The sequence below is a fragment of the Dipteris shenzhenensis genome, chromosome 23, assembly GCF_047967505.1.
Source record: "Dipteris shenzhenensis isolate YYH24624 ecotype China chromosome 23, Dip_SZ_1.0, whole genome shotgun sequence".
Taxonomy (NCBI): Eukaryota; Viridiplantae; Streptophyta; class Polypodiopsida; order Gleicheniales; family Dipteridaceae; genus Dipteris; species Dipteris shenzhenensis.
The window spans coordinates 19,156,322-19,178,584 of NC_141618.1; the positions used below are offsets into that span (position 1 = coordinate 19,156,322).

The window sequence follows — 22,263 nt, forward strand, 5'->3', positions numbered from 1 at the left end:
TGGTCTACACCCACTGTTGGGCGCTGATGACGTCAGTGGGGATGTCATAGTAGCTAGTCCCTGTTATGCATAATGGAGTTTATGGTTTTCAACCTTATGAGTGACTATCATGAGATTGAAACTGCACTATGTTGTGTTTTTAGAGGATGAGTTTGGGAATGTTCCTGGATTCATCTAGGTATATAATGGTCAAAAATGGCTTAAGGCTCATTCAAGCTTAAGCAAGGGCTTTGCAGGTCTTGTTTTTGGGTGGCAAAAGCACGAAAATGACAGCGCATTAACATGTTACCATTCTTATGCTTCCATCCTCCAAAAACAAGACCCCCAAGCTATTCATTAGAGACACCAAAATGAGGGGAAGGATGACGTGAGGAGTAGAGGAGCTGGCCAATGAGGGGAGGGACAACCTTGGAATTGCCAGCAACAAGCATGATGCAAGGAGGTGAGAAGGCAAAGAAGCAAGGAGGTGAGGAGGTGAGGAAGCAAGGAGGTGAGGAGGCAAGAGGCAGTCTTGAAGGGCAACAACAAGGTGGAGGTGGCCGAAACAGTAAGTAGGAAAGGGAGGGATGGAGATTGCTTGTAGGAAATGCTTGGATTAATGCTACAAATGCCATTTTTTTTTTGTGTGTTTTGCAGCATGAAATTTTTATGGTATTTTTCTTTTAAAAAATACAACATTGTTGTGATTAATTGCACTACAAACAACTCAAGCCGTAAAGCACCATGGATTAGTACAATAATATACATCACAAATGGATGCATACACTCATATACATCACCTATGATTGCATACACTTATACTCACATCAATTTTCAATATTTTATTAGATGGACCCTTAGCATACATGTGTTAATAGAAGACCATTTTCTACATTGATCCCTGATTTCATAGTTAAATTATTTCTTTTCTCACATTCTAACATGTGAAGATTTAATGTACATGTATTATGGGCACATTATATTGCAGTTTATGACTAACTTTTTTTATGAATGCATGATACTTGTATATGGTCAAAGAAGGTATATTATCATTTTTGAATGACAACATTACTTTATGCTCCATTTTATCCTATATTAGAAACTATGATCACTAGATATTACATAAATGTATTGCTCTATTATATCCTATACTAAAAACTATTCTAACCCAAATACATAATGCCAATTGAGGTTAGTACTTATGACAAGTGATGAAAACATTCTAATGGTATGAATGAGATCTTGTAAATTTTGGATATATAATATGGGTACTATGTTGATTGAGCTATGACCCTTTTCTAAGGAAATATTTTCAACTTAATACTAAATACATACTTAAATGAGACTTAAATGGTGACCTGATTCCCATCTATTTGTATAATCAAGTTTTACTTTGTGTTAAAAAAAAAGCTTTTGCATAAGGTTAAAATTTGAATAGTATTTATATTTGTTTAAGACTAACCATTGAGCTGGCTCCTATCCTTGTATTGAACATGATAATGTTCATAAAGATTTTATAAATACAAATAGATAGCATTGGCTCTCTTTTTAGTGGTTGGGAATGAACCCTAAAAGTACCCTAAAATGACTATGTATTCCCTTATTTGTAGCATGGAAGTGTTCATGGTAGAGTGGTATAATCCCTATTTTGCTTTTTCATTGGTTCTTTTGCTACTCATGGTTGGCGGATACACCACGGCATAGATCCGAATAGATATTTGGTTTTTTGCTTCAACTTGCTTGACTAGACTTTCCTTGATGATTGTTCGATTGTGCCTGATGAGTGGTCACTGGCTTAATTGATGCATTAAGTGCAATGCTTTCCTTAAAGTTTTTCATACTACAGGATACGAGTTTGCTTATAGGGGTGGAAATAGAAGCTTATTAATCCCTATTGCATACTTTTCGTTAGATGCAGCAGGATACTAGTTACAGAGTGTCTTTGCCAATTATTTCACTTGAATCATGCTCCTCTTATGCTTGAGTTTGTGGTCACGTATTGAGTTTAACATAATAGTCTACAGGATACTGGATGAGCAATCAACATAGTGGTTTAGATGCATTCGTTTCTAGTTCCGATAGAACTATCATTTAGACATTGGTCATAATAGAAGTATGGAGGGCTTAAATTCTTTTTTGGCTCCCTAAGTTTTTTAAAGCATGGTATTGTCCAGATTACATAGGTATTTTCACTAAGCAAAATTAATCCTTATGATGAAAATGTGTTTTTTTTCTTTTGATATAGTTAGTTTTGTTCCATGTTTTTGGATCGAATGTATGGATGATCTTCTACAAGCATAAAAGACATGATATGTATAGGTAGCTCATGATCATGTTTACATATTTTCAGTCATATATTCTACCTTGTGATCTATCATTATCTTGCTGTGTGGATGTTCAATCTGAGTAGTGTTTGCTTTTTTTATCGCAAATTTTATGTATTGTTGTGTCTCTACCTCTCCACAACGACTCAAATGTGATAGTATGGGGATGAAAGAGAAGTTAATTGTGAGTTTCATGCATGCCTTCATTGTTGGAATATGTTTAATTTGCTTATGATCACATCAATTGTTCCAATGATATTGAGAGGAATAAGATGCTGGATGAGGTTCTCACTCGCTTGAAATCTATTTAATCTTGCTTGCTTATTTGGGGCTGCTCGCTTTTTGGTAATCCTCCCTCAGATGATGTAAAAATGGACCAGGGATTGCTCGTGTGAGGTGGGCTCTCGCCTCTCTACACTCCTTGTTGGACCAAGGGTTTTGAGGAATCTTCCCATCTCAGGCATTTGTGGATTGGGTCTATATTTGCGAAGTGTCTAAGTATCCAGATCTCTGGTGCATCTAGTTCCAAAACTATGTGGGGATCTCTCTCATATGCAAAGTCTAGCAAGCCCACTTGTCTATCCTCCATCTGTGCATTGAAGTTCCCTAGAAGGAATGTGTCTCCTTGCATGGAGAACTCTGTGATATCATCATGTATCATCTTATATGGCTTATGTCCCTCTGTGGAGAGCTCACGAGCATAAGGTGACGTGTATGGGGGGGAGTAAGTCATGCAATGAAGATTGGTTGAGCATTTGGTACCTAGACTTGTATCCACATGTGCCGTGCATGCTCCTCTCTCCGTACCATAGATATGAGTGGTCTCAAGTGTGATTTGAAAAGGACAGCCATGCCCCTAGATCCTTGTATCCCACTATCTCTCCTCAATTCCCTCCTATGAGTGGACTCCCATGTGTATCTTGTGACTATGGGCAGCTCTCTCTTTGGGTTCTCAAGTGTCTCAGTATAGAAGACCATATCCCTATCATCAAATTATGTCTCCAAGGTCCCTCCTGAACTAGAGGGTGCCATTCCACACTGCGATTTTCATTCCACTATGTGCATTCATCCCATGGGCCCGACACCATCATAATTTCCCCTCTTCCTTTTCTTACTTCTCCTCCCTCTCTCCTCCTTGTCTCCTCTCTCAGATGATCACCTTACTGTCTTTGTGTGTAGCCCATTTCCCTGCTTCTCTTGCTGCCATCACTTGCACCATACACTCCCTCTACTTCTCTTGTTGTAGGAGAGTGAGGTCATCATCCAAGTAAATCATAGCTCATGATGGTGTAGACCTATCCAATGCATACCTAAGCTTCATAACTAGTGGCCTTACTAGTGCGTCCGCCTTGCCCACCATCCAAGCGGTCTCACAAATGAGATTGGTCGCATTTTAATGAACAAGATCTTGGCATCCACCATTGTAGTGTCTTCCATTGGTAGGCTCCCTACCAAGGCATTTAGTGCCTTGCTAGCCCTTCTCTTTTCCTCTTATAGAGATTCAGAGATAATCTCTTTCTTTGGGATTGTTGTTGTCTTTTGTAACCACATCCTTGCACTCCATCATCTTTGCCTCCCCTTTACTGATTTGTTGTTTGAGTTCAGCATGCATTCCTTGCATCGTTGTTTGCATGGATGAAATATAATTCTTGAGAATGGTATTCTCTATTTTAAGCTCTTCCCATGGCCTTTCTATTCCCCTCTAGATTCTCCTTCATGTCCTTCAGTTGTTGCACTTCAATCACTAATGCATTTATCCTGTCTTGGAGCTTGGTTCTTTTTTATATCCATTCAGCCTTTTCTTTCTCCCATTCATCTCCTTTGGCCTTTTCCTTTCTCCACTCCTCTTGCATCTTTCCTCCCTGTTTCTTCATCTCAGCTAGTGTTCTATCTACATGTGCCTTCTTTGCTAGGAGGGTTACATTTGTAGCTTCCAGATTGTCGATTTTCTCAATCATTGCTAAGCATACCTTTTGAAGGCTAGTGAGGACATTAGATGCAGCATTTTGACTTGTCCGTGCTGAGTAACTTGTCATGGCATTTTCAAGTACTTGTTTCCCCAAATGTCCTCTACACATCTTATCACAATTTTGCATGGAACTAGTATAGAAATTATGCATGGAAGTGACAATTTTAGTCTAATCTCAATCTTATCACAATTATGTCTGGACTAGATAAGTGACAATTTTGATCTAATCACAATCTTATGAATTATGTCCTTGCGGAGGATGTGCAAGCTTGTATCTACATACTCCTTGCATATGGCAAATCACCTATGCTAAGGCCTAGAAGTGGATTGCATCTCCTCATTCATGAAAAGCCTAGTATTTTGAATAAACAATTTGAATTCTTTGCTCATTACTTTTGTCAAAATCTTTCTTGAATATGGGGGTAAACTTCTAAGGAAATTGGAGAAAGATGCTTGTTTATGAGATTTGCAGAGTCTTGATTTCCTAAAATTTGAAGATTTTAGATTGAATTAAAACACCAATGGATGAAATCTGACTGCACATGAAAAATTTGTTCACATTTTCGTAGCTTCCTTTTTATACTGAACAGTTGGCATGAATTGTTAAAGCGGTTGTAAGAAACAACAAATGTTTATGTGACAATGCATAACATTGGATGGGATCTTATCATTTTTTAGACTTGGGAGAGGCTCCCCTATTGTTCCAAAAGCTTATTCCTATGTTGGGGTCGCCCTTTAGGGATAAACGTCCTACTTTTGTTGCCCTTTGAAATCGGAAGAAGAGGCAGTATACAAGCAGTTATACTCAGCCACTTGGCCCAAGATCCTCTCCATCCATCCTCTCCTTCTTAAATTCATCTTTGCTACTTGCAAGCTGCCCTTGGCTTTATAGGTAGCACTTTGGCATGCGGTTTAGGCAGTAGCTCTTGTATTCCGAAGCCCTCAGGTCACATTTGCATTATCAAGTGAAGCTCCGGCCAAGAAAGAGTTTTTACTAACTGAATTTCTTTTTGTATGGTTTGAAAATGATGACAAGAGTCTTTCCAAAAAAAATTGCGTCCATTTTTATTTGTCGTGCTAGTAGCTTCTGCTTGTGAAAACTTTCTCATTGAAATACTTCTTCTCGTTATTCTTTGTGGCTCTATTGGGCATAGCCCTACAAACACTCTCAAAGCGATCTCCCTTTCTCTTCATGCTACTCTACCCCCTTCTCAAGCTCTCCCCACTCCTCTCTCGACCATTCTACCTCCCTTGTACTACTTGCCCAAAATCATTTTTTAACATGGTGATTCTATCCATGAATAAAGTGCTAACGGAGCTATGCACTGGTAGTAGCTTGTTTTTTCATTGGTGAGGCTTTGGAGTACGTGGGTAGACAAAGGGGCAGTGCTATTCTCTTGTTAAAATATGTTACCTTTTTTTTTCAAAGAATTTAAAATATGTTACTTAAGTTTCCATTGTTTCAAAGAGAAACGATCCTATCACTTTGGTCTTCTTCTACCATCATTTCAACCATGGCGTGGCTCATCTTTTGTTTTTTTGACGTGGCTCATCTTAATGTCGAACCAGCATGTTATATTTCTTCAAGAAGGTGTAACTGCCTTGTATGTCTTTCGAAAAAAAAACTACTCATGAGTTCTCTCTCAGCAAAGTGCTTTGATGCCAAAAAAACTTATGCAGAAATTGTGTGGATTTTAATGTTGAGGTTCCTTACCTCAGATGATATTGCAGCAAGAGGCTTTCAAATTGAGGGAGCATTTGGCTTTCACGCAAAATGAACTAAGGTGCGACCTATGTTTTGCAAATGATTGCTGTGACGCTTCTATGCCATTGAAGATTTCGTTGTGGCTTGAATATACTCTCGTTGATCCAGTCGATTGATGTAGTTTATACAAATATTGCAACGGAATTGCAACTAAGACACGTTTTGACTTTTTGGTAATGCTGCAGGTACATGATGGGCGAAAATCTCGCAGGATTGTCACTGAAGGATTTGCAAAAGCTAGAAAGCCAATTAGAAATTGGGACAGATCGAGTGAGGGCAAGAAAGGTTGGCAGTCTATTCTGAAAAGATTTCGTGTCTGCTTGCACTAAATCCAAAAGGCCATGCGCAAATTAGTCTTTCTCCATCCTTACTTTGTATAGAAAGTAGCTAGCCTTGTGTCATCATCATGTTGAATTTCGGTTGGGCAGACTCAATTGCTGATGGAAGACGTACAAGAGTTAAGTAAACAGGTCCGTAAGCATTTTTGTTCTGGCTGATTACATCCGACACTTACTTCCTTACTAGAGTGTTTTGAAAGGCAGAGATTGTTTGATATCGTTCATTGTTTTCACAAAGTTTGACTGGTCTCCTCAGGAACATCTGCTTCGTCAACAAAATGAGACGCTTAGAACGAAGGTAGGCCAATGTCGTTGCATGGGATTTTGGGCTTGCAAAATAATTAGATTCGTGTGCGTTCTGAACATCAGTTTCCTTATCTTGAAGCTTATCCAGGTGGACAGGATGCAGGGCAATACTACGTGGGCAGCAAACTTTCCAGATTCTCAGAAATCCTCAAGTAGAAATGCATCCTCGAGGGCATGGGTCTTGATGGAGCAACCTCCTGTTTCAAGCATAACTGCCACGGAAACAGCCTTACAACTTGGGTCCAACTTCTCAGGTTTTGTTCTCTCTCTTTTGTGTGTGTGTGTGTGTGTGTGTGTGTGTGTGTGTGTGTCACATTGACCTCTCTATCCCAACACCCACTTTCCAGTATAGATAATGCTGGAACTTCAAATGCTTGGCTAGCAGGTTGAATCTCTGTCTCCTCCACAGCAAATGCATTCCCTCCTGTAATGATCTACCCGACGGCACTGATCAAGCCATATGGCTGTTATGGCTGGCTGCTGGTAGTATTTTCCTTAGCTTTGAACTAGTTCGGCTGCAAGGATTTGTCTTTGTATTAGGGGTTTAATCGAATTTAAAAGAACGTACTTGATGATCATAGACTGTCATTACCTTCTCATTAAACCTCCCTCAAAGTTGGTTCGTGCAAAATATTATTTCTCTTTTAGGCCTTGGTGTGCCTTCTCTTGAATCATCATGTGTCCATGCCAAACTTTTGATTCATTGAATCATAATGCATGAATTCTAAATGTATGATGTGGTTGAATAGCTATAAAAAACGTCATGTCATTTATTTAGTGTATTGTTGCATTTAAAATTCATGTTGATAATATTAAAGGACACAATTGGATATTGCGTACAAAACTTGATTTCAAAAGGATGCTATGATTTACTTTTCTAATAATATATTAGAAAATATCTTCATTGAGTGGAGTCTTATACTTCATACCCTATGAAACAAAGTTAGTAACTGCTTTCTATTGTTCCTTAGATTCTAATATTGTGAATGTAAGAAACAATAGAAAGAAGGATTTCTTTATACTGCACATGTGCACATATCTGCATGTGCATGTGAACATGAGCATGCTTGTGTAAACTCCTTGAACTAAGTTTCTTAAATCATACCATAAGCCATTTGCTAGGCTTATGCATCACTTTCATTGCATTTTGCAACGTTGAAAATTCTTAGGATGAACGGATTCATGAAATAGGCTAATCTATGTAATAATGGTCAAAAGCAACTAAACAAGGATGAGAACTTGATTAGCATAAGGTGATACCCCAAGTATTACTGAAAGTCTCTCTCTCTCTCTCTCTCTCTCTCTCTCTCTCTCTCTCTCTCTCTCTCTCACATTCATTCTCCCAACTTCATGTGTGTGCTCCTCCTCCATCTTGACTACCCACCTATGCAGATGTTTACCTCCACTTCTTCTTCTCCACCTACTTTACTATGATCCCACCATTTACATTGCTTTTGGTCTTGCTTGTTATCTATCCATTTAGGCCCTTGATTGCCTTTTGCTTTCCATCCATCTCCCTTTATTTTATATAGTGATCTCTCCTGTCACCATTCTCGCTCCCCTTCTTCCTTTGATCTCTCTCTGTCCCATCATTCCTCTCTATTCTCTCTCTTCCAAAACATTTCACCTCTTCGATGCACGCATTCTTGCAGCTATCCCGTAGCTTGTTTCAAACTATATTCATTCCACTCTGTTAGTCATTTTTCTCCTCTTTATTCTTGTTTTTCTTCCACCTATAAAAATCTCTTAGAGAAACCTTTTGTCCAAGCTTTGTTTGTCTCTCTTCTCTCTTGTTTCACTATCATGTCCATTCAGTCTCTACATGCCTCCCTTGCGTCCCCCCCCCCTCTCTCTCATAATCCAGGGGAGCACCCTAACTCTGCTTGAAAGTAGTTTTAAAAAATCAGTGTGTTATCATTTTTGCACCTTTCTTGGTATTAGTGGAGTATACTACATAATAACGAACACATACTTTTAAGGCAATGAATTGATTTATAGTTGAACATTGTCTCTTTGTTAAGTAGATAGGTGTTCATCTTACAATCTATCTATATGTTTGTTGCAAAAGGAGGCAGGGAGGAGGAGATAGAATAGATGATATTCAGAGAGGGATAGAGGGGGGGGGGGAGGGGGGCAGAGAGAGTATTTTGAACTACTATGTATTAAAATTGATTTGGGTGATAAGATTATTCAGAGCCATAATACTATTTTTAATGTTTGTTTCCTCTTTAAATGAGAGAGTATTTTAAACTACTATGTTTTCAAATTGTTTGAGGGGGATAAGAGCGTAGGGGGGGGGCGAGAGAGAGAGAGAGAGAGAGAGAAAGAGAGAGAGAGAGAGAGCATTCTAAACTAAGATATGGATTTTGAGAGAGTCGGGGACAGAGATCATATCTTGATAACTATTTCAAAATAATTTTCTGTTTGCCTATATGGGGTAGGGGAAAGGAGAGAGGAAGGCAGAGAGTGTTTTGAAGTATTTTTCGTTTGTTTGTGCAAGGGAGTATCTTGGAGGAGAGAGAGAGAGATTATATTTTTAAGTGTCCTCTTCTTTGTTTATTTATGCGAGATAAGGTGTACACACTCACATAAAGAGAGAGAGAGGGGGGGGGGGGAGGGGCAGGGAGGGGGTTTTTGAGTTCTTGGCGATATTTCAAAATCACTACTATGTTTGTTTATGGATTAGAAGATAGCTGTTGTTAATCATGTGGCTCTGGGAGCAGGGACTATCGAGATGGAAAGTGATATATATCAAAGTAATTTATAGTATGTGGTATTGAAGAACATCAAGAATAAGCATGAGGAATGGGTTCACTAATTTATAGGAAATATTCATTGATCACAATGGAACTCACTAATCATCTATGTTATAAAGTTGAACATAAGGATGCAGGGGACCTCTCCAAACATTGGAAGGGGAGAATCATGAACTTCAATATTCTCCCAGTAGTAGCAAGACAATGACTCTTTTATACATTCAACATGTTTTCATGCACACAGATATATATGTGCATTAGGATGTAGTCTGTACATAACATAGGTCCAATCAAATAGAGTTGTATCCCTCTAATTATGTAGAGTGGGAGCTTGTAGCATATATAACTAGGGTGTTGTATGTCCTCTGTGTCGAGATTGGTAGTCTCCATTATGTTCGCACACCATATGGGTATGATATTGTGCATGGGACTTAAAGTGATGCAGTTTAAGGCCCTTTAAATGTATCGTAGCCATAAAAGATAAACACATAGCCTAGAAACACACTAATGCATATTTTTTAACATGCATGCATGATGCCTGGTGAGAAATCAAGAAAAATGCATGCCCAAGCATGGAATTGATATACAAAGGACCTATACTTTGAATGTGTCTTAAAATTGATAACATTAAGGACCTTTGAAAGAATCATACCCATCGGAGACACACATAGGATAGAAGCATCGTGATGCATATTTTTTGACACTTATGCATGACACACACTGAGAAACAAGGAATTATGCATGCGTAAGCATGTAAAAGATATGTAATGGGTATGATACTTTTAATGCATCTTAAAAGTGGTTAATATTAAGGCCTATGAAAAGTATCATACTAATCAAATATGTGCACATACAATAGAAGCATACCAATACATATTTTTTTATACTCATACATGATGCGTATGCATGTCCTATGAAAATAATATTTAATGGATATGTCAATGTTTATAGGCATTAGAATGGTTAAGATTAATACCACTGATAAAGAATCATATTCATTAAAGATAAACGCATAGGATAGCACTCTGACGGATATATTTTAAAATTCATGCATGACACTTGGTGAGACATGGAAAAATGCATGTTCGGCCATAAAAATGATATTGTATGGTATGACAATTCTCATGGCTCTTAAAGTGGATAATATTAAGCTCCTTGAAAAGTATCATACTTATCGGAGATGAACACATGATAGAAGTACTTTGATGCGTATTTTTTCAAACTCATGTATGATGCATGACGAGAAATAAGAAAAAATGTATGCCCAACCATGAAGATGATATCTCATGGGTATGATACTTTGCATCAGTTGTAAAGTGGGTAATTTCAAGGCATTTGAAAAGTTTAATACCCATCAAAGACATGCACATATGATAAAAGCATCCCGATGTATATGTTTTGACACTTATGCATGATGCATGGTGGTGAGAACAAAGAAATATACATGTCAAACCATGAAAAGGATATATGATGGATATGATACTTTTATTTTTTCTTAAAATAGATGATATTAATGTCGATTCAAAGTATCATACCCATTCAATACATGCACATATGATTGAAGCACCTCGATACATATTTTTGACACTCATGAATGATGCATGGTGAAAAATAAGGAAATATGCATGCCCAACCAGGAAAATGATTTCCAATGGGTATAATAATTTGCACATTCCTTAAAGTGTGTAAGGTAAAGGCCTATTTAAAGTTTGACAGTCATATGAGGCACACACATATAATAGAGATACCAAATGCATATTTTTTAACACTCATGCATGATGCACAATGAGAAAGAAAGAAATGTGTATTCCCAACAATGTAGTATCATACTTTTCATGGGTCTTAAAGTAGATAAGATTGAGCCTCTTGAAAAATGTCATAGACATTGGAGATAAACACAATGGTGCATATGTTTTTACACTCATGCATGAGAAACAAGAAAATATGCATGCCCAACCACGAAAACGATATCCGATGGGTATAATACTTTGGAAAATAATTAAAGTGGGTAAGATTAAGTCCTTTCAAAGTATCATACTCATTAAAGATAAAGACATTAGATAGAAGCACCCCGATGCGTATTTTTTCATACTCATGTTTGATGCCTAGTGAAAAACAACAAAAAAATGCATGCTCAACCATGAAAATGGATGGGCATTATACTTTGCATGGGCCTTAAATTGGGTAATTTTAAGTTTGTTGCAAAGTATCATACCCATCAGTTGATTTGGCACTAGCTCCCCTTGTGGCTCATCGATTGGCATGGCGTCGATGGGCAGTTCTAGTACTGATGTAGCATCAGGCTCTGGTGCCGATCTTTCCTCAGGTTCTAGTGATGATCTTGCCTCACGCTCTGGTTGCTGTTGTTATTGGAGATATATTGGTTGCAGTTGTGCAGCGAGTTGTAGCATCCAATTCTGCAATCCCGACCTTCATAATAGGTATTTCTTCTAAGGTAGCTGCACTTATCAATGTGATAGTAGGAGATGTTGGTGACGGCTCCCATACTAGTGAGAAGGGTATGTCCAACTCCTCAAGTGGTTTTGGTGACTGGGGTAGAGCCATTACTTTTTCTTGTAGTTATTTTTTGATGATTATAGCCAATAAGTGTGGAATTTTACATTTTTGGCCTAAAGAACCATCTAGTTTCTTTGTAAAGAAGATGACTAAGTGTTGGACCCAGTCTTGTTTTAGCTTCCTACTCAGCAAAACAAATGTGCGGAGTGGAAAGGATCGATTCTTGCCGCACTTAACTCCCAAGATTGTGGATAGGAATTGTGCTACTTCCTTGAGGTTATGGTCAAGAATTGTGCGAAGCAATATGCCGTCTCTATGGATCAGTGTGCCCTTGAAGGAGAGACTGTACTTCGATAAACTTTGCATCGACAGGCCATTCAGGGTATTTGGCACCTTGTGTCGGCAATGAGAAAGCCCTTTGAATGACTGTACTGTCGAGGATAATGTTTAGTGGGCTCTGATGTACAATGATTGTACCGTACTTGCCAACCTTTGCATTGCTGGAGTGGTAAGAATTGAGAAAGTCCTTGATGTATGTGTTCATTGTAGGACTGTCCTCCAAGGATTTTAGGCTCTCATGCCAACTGCCTAAACCCCTTTGCTCTAAGTAAGATCTTGCTTCCTGGGAAAGAGCATAAGTCGATGGGGGTGGCCAAACAAGTTCCAGTGACTGGTCCCCTTCAATGGCTGTGTAGGCCGTTGGTGATTGGGGTGGCATTTGTTCTTCTTGGTCATGCATTGAATCCTCTTCAGAGCTATTGCTCTGGACCATGAATGGCTGTGGTGTCCATGTAGATGGCTATGAACTCTAGAGGGGGTCTCTGTTAGATATCAATGCTCCACTCTTGTGTAACTATGTAGAAACCAGCTAACTCTACTTGTAAGCCCCCATATGAGGAGAAGGCATTTGAGTAGTTCGGTTATCCGGTAGGTCCTGGTTTGGACACCAGATGGGGGCCATGGGTGGCCTGATGGCTGGACAGCTTCAGATAGAGTTGGCACACCACCAACTAGGCTACATGCAAGTGCGGGAAGGCATCCCTTGACTGGCCGCACTGAGGGTAGGCAGAGCATTTCTCGGGGTAGCCCACTTTCGGGTTGCGGGGCCGGTTTGGAGCCTCAGATGATCCCAAATGGCTGTGGGCCGAATGGAGACTGTAGGTAAATTGCTCTATTTTGCACACCAGTTCTATCGTATGGTCGGTGGCCTATTTCGAGACCGACCCCCAGTCGATCGTTTTGGGCGGACTGGGTCAGCCACCCAATTGAGCCTAACCGACTATGACTGGTGGCTATATAAGAGTAAGCCCGTGAAGCCCATTTCATCACTGGCTACAGCAACCTTGATTCCTTAACATTCAGCCTCTGTCTTCTACTATTTCCAGCATGCCATTGAAGCTTCTTTCACAGGAACGCATGGCTGGGAGGCAGCGCCATCTATTGTATCAGTTCTATGGTAATCAAATTTTTTATTCTCCATACTATCTTGTTTTCTCTCTTGCGTACGAGATCATGTTATCTGTTGAGCATAGACGTTGTATTATTTTCTTACAGTCTCGTGGTTGAGGTGGTGGGCTCTTTCTGTGCATCCTCTTTAGTGGCAGCATCTTTTCTGAACCTACATCCATGTGCATGTGGTGTACCATTGATGATTAGATTGGTTGGCATGCCGGTATGACCCTTTTATGTGTGTGTGTGAGAGATCTTATTTTTATACATGCTTTGAAAGTGTGGAATGAAAGTGTGTGGTACAATTATTCATGCAATCATCTACGTGTTTAAGCAAAAGTGTGTGAGTGCACGTGACCTAGTAGCTAGGTATGGACTAACTATATGCTTATTTTATTGCTGGGATTTTCATAGGGCAGCTAGAACTTAGGCATCACTTCTGAGCCCTAGGTTAAAATCGATTGATGCTACCTATATGTGCGAAGATGTATATATGTAAGTGAGTGCTCATGATACAATCTAATCCTAACTAAGGAAAACTTGGTTTCCCAAATCTTCATTTTTGTCACGGATGGCTTGCGTATTAATGTAGTAGCGCTTCAGTTGGCTCCCGTTTATTGTTGTGTTGAATTGGACTCTATCCAATGTTTCTAGCAGTACAACTCCAATGGGATTCATCTTTTGTACTCGGTAGGGTCCTTAACCTAGATGCTTCAGTTTCCCCTTGTGTACTTTGGCATTGTATAACAGGACTAAACTCTACATCATTGAGTTGTCGCCTGGCGAAGTAGAATGGGTAGTCTTTCTTATGTTCACCAGGTTGACAAAGCACACTCCCAATAGCATACTTCAATTCATCAGTATGAATATGAAAATCAATATCCCAATTGGGAGATATAAGGATGGCAGCTGTGATTAGTAGGCGCCACTTTAAAATCTCAAAGGCTTGGTTGCACTCTTCGGTCCATAAGAATTCCACTAATAATTTGTAAAGTGGACTAGCTATCATGGCATACCGCAATATAAATCTACTATAATAGCTGGCATGTCCCATAAAGACCTATACACCTTTGGAATTTGTAGATGGAGGCAATTTCATGATGATTTTGAATTTTATCCATATCAGTTGCAATCCCATGTTGAGAGATGATGTGTCCCAAAACAACTCCGTGGGTGACCATGAACTGGCATTTTGTTGGATTTAGGGAGATGCCATACTCCCTGCATTTGATTAGTACTGCTTTAAGACATTTGAAGTGGTCTTGTTTGTTTGAATGGATGCACAAATCATCCAAGAACACCTGTAAAAACTTATTCAGAAATGACTTGAAAGTTGTGAATATGACTCGCTGGAATGTAGCAGGGGCATTACAAAGGCCGAATGGGATGACTCTATATGCAAAAATACCCCATTCTGTAGTAAATGCTATCTTTGATTGGTCTGTAGGAGCGATTTGCACTTGATTATAGCCACTGAAGCCATCTAAGAAGCTATATATTTCTGAACCTGCCACCTTTTCCAACACTGTTTCTGTTAAGGGTAGGGGATGGTGATCCCTAATTGTGGCGGCATTCACATTTTTTAAGTTTACGCATATTCAGAGCTTCTTGTTGCATTTAGGCATAATGACAATGGGTGAAACCCAATCAATGTGCTCTATCTTGTAGATGAATCCACCAGCATCTAGGTGTTTTTCCAGCTCATCATAAACCATGGTGCCATATTTAGGATTTGTGCGATAAGGTCCACATACCTTAGGGTGAGCACCTTCCCTTATAGGTATCATGTGTACTGCCACTTCTGGTGAAATTCCTTTCATCTCTTTGTATGACCATGCTAGGCAGTCGTGGTATTCCATTAGGAGTGCTTTGAGTTTGGTTTCATCTTCTTGTCGAAGCTGTTTCTCAATGAGAACCAGTTTTTCTTCCTCCCCTTCAAGGGCAAGGTTTATTGTGCATGTTTTTGCCGGTCCCTCATAGATTGGAGTTTCTCCAATGCTATTAGTTTCTTGGACTTCAGATTCCCTTAGTGGTCTTGGCATTGCTATTGGCACACTGCCACTTGTATAATTCTTGAAGTATTCCAACACTTCTCAAAGATTGGCCTCTGATGGTGTTAAACTAGCCTGACATGTGCCATGTGTACTGGGTGGCATCGTTTCAATTACCATTTGTTAGGCTCATTTTGACTTTCTTTTTTAGAAGTCTCTTGATTGAGCTTTGTAAAGGGTGTCTCTGCCACAAGTGTGGGTGTGGATGAAGTTTTATAGGGAGGGTTAGAGTGGTGTTAGTTTGTGTAGGGACCGCCGTGTTAATAATGTGCCTAAGATTGTCCTATGTGTGTAGGAAACTGTGCCGATGTAGACGGATCATTAATCGGAGGTCACGGCGTGAAGATACCAGCGAATTTGTGCAAAATGAGGCCCACATGGGGGTGCAAATGAGCGAGTACGAGGGATGCTGAAATGGTGTGCAATGGGCTGGAAAAATACCCCATAACGTGGTGTTTTTGTATGTGAAATATGGGTTCAAACAGGGTTCAGTTTGAGTCCCAAACAGATGAGATACGAGGGGTTAAAGTAGGGATAAAATTTGCTTTTTATAGAGGGGGGTCCTAAGGGTGGTGTGAATGGACTTTAAGTCCAACTGAGGGGTTGGAACCAAGTTGATCTAGTTAGGTTAACTAACCTAGATCCTCCCAGTTATTATAACTGGGAGGTTAACCTAACTAAGTTCACTAACTACATCTAGGTACTAACTGAACGTTAGTAGTAACTAACCTAGGGTAAACCTAACCTAGGTAGATTAAACTAACCTACCTAGTTAGACTAAACTAACCTAGGTTAATGTAACCTAACGTAGGTGTGACCAACCTAACCTAGGTTAATATAACCTAGCGTTAGTTTAGTGTTAGGTTAGGGTTTTTTTAATAAATAAACTATGTATGTTGGGGGCTTCCCTGGCGACGACGCGGCAGGGGGGGTTCCGCCCAACGATGGCGGGGGGGGTGCAGGGGAGGGGAGGGGAGAGGGGATGGGGGTGGGGGTGTGCACGGCAGTGGGGTGTAGGGTGGGGGGAGAGGAGCAGGGGCGAGTGAGGAGGGTGGAGGGGAAGGGGGTGGTGGGAGAGCACGATGGTGGGGCACTTGGAGGAGGTGGTGCGAGCAGGCGAGCGCCGCCGCTGGCCTTCAACAGCAAGGGCCTTAAGGCCCTTGCTTAGTTAGTAGATTAGGTGGGGGGAGATTGCACCCAAGATGCTTGTTCTATCTCTTATGTTTGTGAGTTTTGAACATTTGTGTGTACTTTTGTATAGTGTTTGTTGTTTTTCTAAGGATTTGTGGGTTCTGTGAGCATTTCCCATCTAAGAAGGCAAGTTTTGCCAAGTGGGTCCAATCTGTACGAAAGCTTTTCCAAGTTTTGCCAATCTGCATGAAAGCTTTGTTCTTGCTACCAAGTTCTATAGTGAAAAAAGACAAACCACTAAAGGAGGTAAGTGTGAATAGATGCTGTCATCCCCATTTGCATAATCCAAATATTGAAAAAGATTGGTTTGTTAAGGACACGACTACTATTCTTCGGAGTGCTAAAACGAACAGTTCTATTGATCCTTCCAATCCTTGCTACTACACACATTCTTATCTATTATTACAAGACCTTGTAAAGTCATTGTGGTCATGATCCACATAGCTTTATTAGCAAGCCAATATTAATTAGAGACTATGTAGCATAAAGAGTTCTAATCTTTTTGCACTAAGCTCTAGCTCCTACTGATGTAATACTTGCTCCCCAAGCGATCAGACAAGTCGGTAAGTGTTAGCTGGTGAAGAATAGTGTCTCTTCCAGTGAAGCTATACATCTTGTGAACAACGACATGGTGGAAGAAGAAGCAAGAGGAGTTAGCATCCTATTTCGAAATCCAATAGGCATCCATAGGTCCGCCTTGTAAAAGCATTGTTTGTATAGTGGACCATCAACTTTGTTACATGCATATAGTACAGCACGTGTTTGGAAGAATATCTTTAACACAGTCTCGGGCAAGAAGATTGCCATTTTGGATTTGCTTGTTGTTCCAGCCAGCTACTCCTTTGAGCTCAAGACTTCCATCCACTGCGTAGTACTTAGAACTGTCATGACCATTTTTTCTATCGACTCTCTGTTCGACGGATGGGAAAGACTCTTGAGAAATGGCTTCACAACGACTGTCAAAGGGCTACAGTCCATGGACTTTGGTGAAGACAAGGCAGACACAGTCGTTACTTTAGTGAAGTCACGTAGATGCAAAAGGAAGACAAGGCGGACATTTGACCTCATTCTATAGAGCCACTATGGTCACCTCTGTTCGTGTTCTCTCCCAGTATATAGATCCTAGTTCAAAGTAAAGGAGGGCTCTCCATCTGACCATATCTCCCTCAATATGTTAGACAGTCCATGATTCTTAGACACCATACCTGGTGGATTCTCCATTCACTCAGGGACTCATTGCAAAGTCATACAGTGGAGTTTTGGCCGTCGATCTTGTTGCCCTCCTCAAGCTAGTACAAGTTGTGTTGTTGCGCTAGGCTCACTCCAGCACCTCCAATTGCTTGAAGGTTTCAGCAGTTGGTCGACTTTAGTTTGTGCAGTGTGAAGAATGGGCAAGGTTCCCCCAAGGCAAGAGAAGGGTGAAAAAAGCATGTTGTACTTCCTTCTCCATGCACCCCCAAGTACCAAACTTTTTCCCACCAAAACTTTAGGAGGAGGCGTACTCTCCAATGCCTTTAAATCTTAGTAAAAATTAGAAACATAGGAATTAGCCAGATGAGCCATAACCATTAAAAGTCTCTATCATAAAACATAATTATATATCATGTAAGAAGACCATGCTTTATTGCTTGGTCTATCCATTATTTTCTACTGGCTTGAGAGAGGAATTGAAGCTCCTAGTATTTCTTGGTCAAGTCCATGTTTCTCCCTTATTTCCAATAGAATAATTCCATGTTCAATAATGAAAACACTCCTATATTATATTGGTGGTAAAGTGCATTCTCGATTTGAAGGGTCACAATCCACCAACAACCTACACCACAAGGAAGGGGGCACATGGTTATTTACTATACTCCTCCAAGTACCACTCTATCACCCTCCACATTAAACTTCATTCATGTATACTTTTTTTAAAAAAAAGGTTAGTGTAGGAAGCGGCTAATAAGGGGGGGTAGAGAGAGAGAGAGGGGGGTGGGGGGAAAAGAGAGAGAGAGTGTGTGAGGACGGGGGGGAAGAGAGAGAGAGAGAGAGGGGGGGGGGAGTGGGGGGAAAAGAGAGAGAGTGAGTGAGAGAGAGAAAGAGAGAGAGATAAAGAGAGAGAGAGAGGGGGGGAAGAGAGAGAGGGGGGGAGGGATAGAGAGAGAAAGAGAGAAAGAAAGAGAGAGGGGGAGGGAAAGAGAGAGATAGAGAGAGGGGGAAAGGGGGCCCTCGGGGGGGAGGATTGGGGGGGGGGGAGGGGGGAGGGGGGGTGGAGATGGAGGGGAGAGGGGGGGGAGGGGGTGGTGGAGATGAAGGGGGGGAGGGGGGAGGGGTGGTGGAGATGGAGGGGGGGAAAGGGGGAGGGGGAGGTGGTGGTGGTGGTGGAAGGGGGAAAGGGTGGGTGAGATGGAGGGGGGGAGGGGGAGGGGGAGGGGGAGATGGAGGGGGGGAGGGGGAGGGGGTGGTGGAGATGGAGGGGGGGATGGGGGAGAAGGGGAGGTGGTGGTGGTGGAGATGGAGTGGGGAGGGGGGAGGGAGGGGGGAGGGGGGAGGGGAAGGTGGAGATGGAGGGGGGGAAAGGGGGAGGGGGAGGTGGTGGTGGTGGTGGAAGGGGGAAAGGGAGGTGGAGATGGAGGGGGGGAGGGGGGAGGGGGTGGAAGAGATGGAGGGGGGGAATGGGATGGAGGGGGTGGTGGAGATGGAGCAAGGAGGGGGGGAAGGGGAGCTGGTAGAGATGGAGGGGGGAGGGGGTGGTGGAGATGGAGGAGGGAGGGGGGGAGGGGGTGGTGGAGATGGAGGAGGGAGGGGGGGAAGGGGAGGTGGTGGAGATGGAGGGGGGGTAAAAAGGGGGGGGAGGGGGGAGGAGGGGAGGGAGGGGGTGGTGGAAACGGGAGGGGGAAAAAAAAAGAGAAGAAAAAAAAACTTGACGGACGGAAATCCAAAGGGAGGAAGAGGTGGTCATCTGAACGCTCTCCTATGTTTGGCTAGAAATGGAAAAAAAAAATTTACTCTCCTTGCCCTTGGGTGTTATGTTCATGAAAGTTCGAAGTAGTTTGTTTTTTACACATACCTGCATATGTTTACTCATTACTTGAGATGCTAGTCTCCCTGGCAGTGGCGCCAAATGTTTGCTCTTTCCTATGGCTTTTGTAGGAAGAGCAGGGTATTCTTAATATGCAAGGTTCTAAGACTTTTTGTCACCTACAGATATATCAGGGTTGTCGTTTGTACTATACGTGTAGCTTAGGACCTCGAGTCGTGTTCTGTTGAGAGATGTAGGCTTAAGTGTGGTAAGCAAACATAGTGCATGCATGTGTAAAAGGAACGTGTGCCATCATAGTTGAGTTAATCAAGACTTTCGTCTTCATTGGGGTTGCAGGATTTAGTAGGAGTTTAAGGGTTAGAAGGAGGTTCCAAGGTTTAGAAGGAGGTTCCAGAGTTTAGAAGAGGTTCAAGGTTTAGAAGGAGGTTCCAAGGTTTAGAAGGAGGTTCAAGGGTTAGAAGGAGGTTTTAGGGTTTAGAGAGAGGTTCCAGAGTTTAGAAGAGGTTCCAGGGTTAGAAGGAGGATCCAAGGTTCAAGATAGAGTACATGGTGGAGAACTCATCTCCCTCGTAGATCATGGAGGTTAAGGGTTGAGGAACAAAGGGTTTAGGGGGAGCATAGGAGGGAGAGGAGGAAGGTGTAAGAGCATGGGGGAAAGAAGAGAGAGGGGGGAGGAGAAGGAGAGGGAGGAGGGAGGAGGAGGAGGAGGGAGGACGAGAAGGGAGAAGGAGGGAGGAGGAGGAGAAGGGAGGAGGAGGGAGTGAAAACAGTTGAATCTTCAACATGTGCAACAACCCGCCTCGACCTCAACAATACCAAACAGCACCCATGTGAGTGTATAGGAAACCGGCACTAGCACAAGTACCCCCAGCTCTAAGGCTAAATCCTATTCCCATTTGGACACAAGTCCCACAACTACTCAGGAATTTGAATCCACGACCATATCCAAGAGCACCAAATCTAGCTCCTCAAGCAGTTCCAATACATCAATTACAAGCCGAGGAAGTAGACTCATCATTTGAGTATGAAACAGAGTACCCAGTGTACTATGTAGAAGGTGCAAAGGGTCTGATACCAGTTTATGCAAATCAGGTACGTCCCAACACATATCAAGCACCAATCAAGTGCTACGGTTGTGGAGAAAATCACCGGATCATAGAGTGCCCTCATCGTGGTAGCCCCGCTACATTCCAACCACTTTGTAGAGATTGTGGCATAGGACATGCCTGTATGGATTGTCCCATGAAAAATAAAGTCCCACAACAAACAGAGGTTTAGCCTTGTTGAGATATCGAGCTCCACTCATGATATGCCGGGTGACTATTGTGCATTTATGTCATTGACTTGTTAGCTGTAGATGCGGTTGGTACACCGCCCATGAATAATAGCTATATGACAACTATCTTTATGTACTCTAGTTAGTGGCTCAACTAGTATGCCAACTAGGTTAGCTGAGTTTGGTTTGAGACCCACATATAGGGTTCACCTATTCTTTTGTACTTAGAGTTCTTTTGGCTTTCACAACTAAGAAGAGGAAAACTATTTTCAGCCTCCACCTTTGTGTATATTCCCCCATTGTGTATGTGAGAAAGCTACAAGTGAGACTCCTTCCTTCTCTCCCACTCTCTTCACATGGTATGAGAGCTCGGTTCGTGGTAAGGAGCTCAAGAAAGCAAACCAAGTTCATGGTGTCCTAGTAAAAGGATCAATATTGCTTTCATTTTTTTTCAAGTTTGGGAGCAAATCTCTGCAGGTAGCATAGCCGAAAAGTGCAAGAGTGCACCTATCTCAAATTGGGACGCCCTTCGCGGTGTGGCGAGAGGGTAGTATATGCTATGGGGGAGGGCAAAAGTGCCCTGTTTTTGCTATGCGACCACTGTTCTATAGGTCAGTGAAAAGTTATCATAGAAATTACATCGTATGCCTGTGCGTAGAGATATTGGGAGTGACAGAATCACTCTTATTGCATGTTGATGCATAATCGTCACTAGGAAGTGACCGTGGCCTCTGATGCTCTTTCACAGATTGTCACTGAAAAGCTTGACAAGAACAACTTCCAAGCATGGAAGTTCATAATGACAAATTTTCTTAAGGGAAAAGGCTATCGGGAGTTCATTACTAGAGCTGAACAAGAACCAGTTATTCCTAATGTTCCCGATCAATAGGAGTTGCAGGCATTTAAAGGCTAGAATCAGAGAGCCAGAAAAGTTATGTACTAGTTGTCTATTAGCATTTCAGATTCTATGATTGTGCATATTCAGGATGGCAAGCACACCGAAGGAGGCATGGGATACTTTGACAAAAATTTATAGCACAAATATGCAAGCCAAGAAAATGCAGCTCAAGCAGGAGTTGCATAATGTGCAAAGAGAAAATATGAGCATCAATGACTACCACATGAGAGTAAAGAAGATTGCAGATGCACTTCCTTTTATTGGGTCACCAGTGGAAGATGATGATTTAGTTTTTGTGACCTTGAATGGTCTAGGAAAGGATTATGCACAATTCTGGACATCCATTGCCATCCATGAGAATTTTCCTAATTTTGAGGAGTTGATTGCTCTTTTAATTTTTGAAGAGCAGAGAAATGGTGGTG

The 22,263-nt window shown here is 41.5% G+C and overlaps 1 protein-coding gene across 9 annotated transcripts in view; it reads left to right on the forward strand.

Moving 5' to 3' along the window:
• Positions 1–7,386, forward strand: part of LOC147887083 (agamous-like MADS-box protein AGL11) — a 76,750-nt gene extending 69,364 nt beyond the window's left edge. For 2 of the 9 annotated variants that reach the window (XM_087394379.1, XM_087394380.1), the window contains exons 3-7: positions 6,004–6,056; positions 6,223–6,322; positions 6,466–6,507; positions 6,632–6,673; positions 6,761–7,386. In XM_087394379.1, the coding sequence (XP_087250505.1) occupies positions 6,004–6,056; positions 6,223–6,322; positions 6,466–6,507; positions 6,632–6,673; positions 6,761–7,000 (477 nt within the window). In that variant the 3' untranslated portion in view covers positions 7,001–7,386. Of the gene's footprint in view, positions 1–5,991; positions 6,057–6,222; positions 6,323–6,465; positions 6,508–6,631; positions 6,674–6,760 lie in introns of all 9 variants that reach the window. The other 7 variants (XM_087394376.1, XM_087394377.1, XR_015543213.1 and 4 more) reach the window with 6 other exon arrangements.
• The last annotated feature ends 14,877 nt before the right edge of the window (positions 7,387–22,263 follow it).